We start from the raw sequence: 4,473 nt of genomic DNA, 5'->3' as shown, positions 1-4,473 counted from the left end.
AGCTTCCAGCAGTTCATTCTTTCCAAACAAGGTGAATATGGTAACACTGCTTTGTTGCTTTTCTGGATAAAAGGATGATATTTGTTGAATTGGCGACGAGCATGCCTTACAACAGTGGATTTTGAGGACGCAATAAAAGTGCCGTCTGCTTGGAAGCAGTCGTTTATTGCTGTACAATTGCAACGTGCTATTAACTTCACTGGGGGGAAAAAGGACAGAAAGGAATGCCTTGCAAGTGATGAGCAAAGTTCTCAGGAAGATCGCTATTCCACCTCACACCTCTGAAGGACAAAGGGAAATTCTTTACAGTCTGCAGAAAGGCACATGAATTCTACAAAGGAATTCTGATTACGGACTTGAGCCAAAATACAAACACGAAAACTGTGTACACTTCCACTTATAAAAGGAACTCTGCAATGATGGTAAGCAACAATAGCACAGATTGCAGCGTTGATGACAATTTTAAATACACCCTGTATGGCTGCATGTTTAGCATGGTGTTTGTGCTTGGACTGATAGCAAACTGTGTTGCCTTATATATTTTTGGTTGTACCTTAAAGGTGCGGAACGAGACAACAACGTACATGATAAATTTGGCAATATCAGACCTTCTGTTTGTATTTACGCTGCCTTTCAGGATTTTCTATTTTGTGGCTAGAAACTGGCCTTTTGGAGATATCCTGTGCAAGATATCCGTCACTCTGTTTTATACAAATATGTATGGAAGCATCCTGTTTCTGACTTGCATTAGCGTTGATCGGTTTTTGGCCATCGTCTACCCCTTTCAGTCAAAGACTATCAGGACGAAAAAAAATGCAAAAATCGTATGCCTCGGAGTGTGGCTCACAGTGATAGCAGGGAGTGTACCGGCGAGTTTCTTTCGTTCTACTAATGCAGTGTACAAGAGCAATAACACAGAAACCTGCTTTGAGAACTTCTCAAGTGACACATGGAAAACATACTTATCCAAGATCGTAATCTTCATCGAAATAGTGGGGTTCTTTATACCCCTAATTCTCAACGTATTCTGTTCCACGGTGGTTTTAAAGACTCTGAAAAGGCCGATCACGTTAAGCAGAAGCAAAGTGAACAAAAAAAAGGTGTTGAAGATGATCGTTGTTCACCTGATGATCTTTTGTTTTTGCTTCATACCATATAACGTAAACCTGGTGCTCTATTCTCTCATGAGGACTCAATCTTTCAGCAACTGCTCAGTAAAGGCAGCAGTAAGGACTATGTACCCCATCACATTATGCATAGCTGTGACCAACTGTTGCTTCGACCCTATTATTTATTACTTTACATCTGAAACCATTCAGAATTCAATTAAAAAACGAAACAGACCAAGCAGGAAAGATTCACGCTATTCGGACACTTTTGTAACTGAAAACTTTATCCAGCATAACCTACAGACACTGAAGTCTAAAATATTTGATAATGAATCTACAATATGACGGGGGTGCTGCTTATGGCTTGGCGTGAATATGGGTTGCAAATGTAATGTTAACACCTACTGATGCAGATAGTTGTGTAAAAAGAGCATGGGGAGAACTGGAATGTTGGGCTAAAAGTCAATAATAGTGTTTTTTTTCTGGCAATCTGTGGAGTCACAGAGAAATAAGAACTTTTTTTGTTTAGAACTGTACCAAAATGCAGGCCGGTAATGTTAAAACTGCACACCCTAGCTGCCAAGAACTGCAACTCCCAGCATCTATCACCAGCAGCAGGTTTGAATGCTGGTAGCTCTTTGTTAGATTGCTCTGGAAATAAACTGTTAGTATTAATATGTATTTTGGTGAAAAAAAACATTCACCTTTTCTCAGAGGCTGTATCTACTTTATGTATGAAACAAAGCTAGGTGACACACCTCTTTATGGTCTGCCAGTACTGTCTCAGTAAGGTTGCCGCAGTGTGTACTGTGTGTATGTGGGTGTGTGTGTATTCAGATGTCTCCTTTACCTTCACTTTCAGAATGATTTTACAATATCCGGCATACAGAGAAACTCCTTTATAATACACAAGAGCCATGAATATCCTGTAAATTATATCCTTATTAACGGTGCTTAGTGATGTCATCGGCTATAATCGGAGCTTAGTGGTGTCATTTCTGTCACATGACTCACTGAAACTTGTGTTTTATAATAAATAAAGTACCCCCTGTTGCAAAATAGGAGGATAATAGAAGTAGAAGTCACCTTGGAGTTCCATGACCTGTATGAAAACACTCAGCCTTCGGCCACATCTTTTATATGGTCATGGAACTACTTGGGAACTTATAATATCCTTTTATTTTACAATAGGAGGTATTTTATTCCCTATATATCTCCTGCTTTGAATGTGTGTTTATTTATGACTGCTGTATGTGTGGGATAAGTGTGTTTATTCTTGGGAGACACACATTACAGGTCTCCAAAGGGTTTGAGCTGAGACCATTTTGAATTTCCTTCTTATAGAAGGCGCACTAGAAAAGTATATTACTGAAATTAAATTGTTAAATATGCTCTTCAAGAACACTGCAAATGTATAGCTAACTATTGTGCTCTGTAAGGACACCTTTTTGTCACAATCTTATCATGAATGTAAATGAAAGCAAATATTTTTATGAAGTTGGCACTTTAACGGAGATGCATGGGTCAACTTTTCTTCTCTAATTAAAACAGTGACATTGTGAATGGTTGTTGTTTCTCATTCTTTATGTTGAATATTTTGCTTACAGACAGTAATACACAGAGCATGGAGATAGTTAAGGAAATATTTAGAAGCAGAATTTTATGTTGCAATTTTTTTCGGTGATATTTTCTATAAGGGGATTGAACTTATTGTTCATTAGAAGACCTATTTACCTGCATATTTGGAATGGTAGTAGCTATGGATACTCTCATGATGAAAGCTAATTTAAAGGAACAGTTCAGTGTAAAAGAAACTGGGTAAATACATAGTATGTGCAAAATAAAAAATGTTTCTAATATAGTTAGTTAGGAAAAAATGTAATGTATAAAGGCTAGAGTGACTGGATGTCTAACAAAACAGAACACTTTTTCCTGCTTTTCAGACTATTTACCTAGTTTTTATTTTTATACTAAATGATTCCTTTAAAGACTGAAATAGTGCCCTCTGGAGTTAATATGATGAATGTATCACTTAGCCTTTAAATGTTCAGAATCCAAATATAGAAGTACTCTTAGGGTACAACTACACAAACGATTTCCCCCGCGATTATGCCAGATCTGACATGCTGCGCCAAAATGCAGACGTCAATTGGACGCGATGGAAAGAAATACAAACGTCGCATGGTGTCGCAGAGTTCATCCGATGCGACACGACTGTCAGATGCAGACGCATCATGCAGCGTCTGCATCCAAAAGTCGTGTGGTGTCGGATGAACGCTGCAACACCATCCGACTTTGCTGTTGCTTACCTTGTTTTCCATAGCATAAGACTTGACGCCTGTGTTTTGGCGTAGCGCGTCGGATCCGGCACAATCACGGGGAAATCGTCCGTTTAGTTGTACCCTAAAGCCAAGTCAATTCCTAAAAATTATTTTCTTTATATCTGGTCAGTATAATGCCACTTTGGTTGCTAAAAGAATGCTACATATTACTACTAAAAACACCTTTTTGCAATATTTACAGATTTACTGTATTTTAGAAACTCAATGTGCTGGAGGATAGCCACCATTGTCCTTCCACTATCATGGTTTCTGTATTAAAGGAGTAGGATACCCCTTGTTCAACATGAGGTCAATGAGCAGTGCTTGTGCTGAATATACTGTACCTTTGTATGGTTTTTGCTATTTCTTGAGCTACGCAGGAAAATTGAAGTTTGGATCTTGTGAGGTAGATAATTAGATTACAGTGTATCCCCTGCATAATGAACTTTGGCTATCTGTGCACTAGTTATCTATTTAACTATCTTGAAAGAACCAAAAAATGAAGTAGCTTCAATTTCCTTGAAGGAACAAAGGGACTATAGAAAACACCTCAACTTTAGACATGGCGTTTACATCTGCTCAACAATGATTTTCTCTTATATACTCTTTGTCAGAAGAATGTACATAGCAGGAAGTGATAAGGAGAAGAATTCATCCTGAAGGACTGCGTAAGATCCAGGACAACCCTGCACAAAACATTTTTATAGGTGTGTTTTACGTTATGGGGGTTTTCTGGCAGACTGGATAAGGGCACATTCAATAGTTTTATTCATTCCACTCGAAAGAAAAGGGGGAGGATGAATAAAGTTTTCTGCTACATGTTTGAATAATCTTCCACCGGTATTTAGCACAATCCAGAATGTTTATAGTTCCCACCTTTTTTGTTTTACATTGCACAAAACAGTGGGCCATTTAAATGGAAAATAAGTTCACTGTTTTGGCTTATTCAGTGGTACTTTCGGCCTCCCTCCATTGTAAATTAAATACTGTGGCATTTTGTCTTTTAGGGCTGAACTCCACAAGCGGTTTACATCAGAACGACA

General features: G+C 38.3%; 1 protein-coding gene across 1 annotated transcript; it reads left to right on the top strand.

The window, feature by feature from the left end:
• The first annotated feature begins 369 nt into the window (after nt 1-369).
• On the top strand, nt 370-2,670 carry lpar6.L (lysophosphatidic acid receptor 6 L homeolog). The gene is given in 1 exon segment (NM_001280597.1): nt 370-2,670. A coding segment is annotated over 1 exon segment (1,038 nt). The 5' UTR covers nt 370-416; the 3' UTR covers nt 1,455-2,670.
• The last annotated feature ends 1,803 nt before the right edge of the window (nt 2,671-4,473 follow it).

Source organism: Xenopus laevis, chromosome 2L (assembly GCF_017654675.1).
Source record: "Xenopus laevis strain J_2021 chromosome 2L, Xenopus_laevis_v10.1, whole genome shotgun sequence".
NCBI lineage: Eukaryota > Metazoa > Chordata > Amphibia > Anura > Pipidae > Xenopus > Xenopus laevis.
The sequence above is the reverse complement of the archived record's forward strand: the minus strand, read 5'-3'. Positions and strand labels throughout refer to the sequence as shown.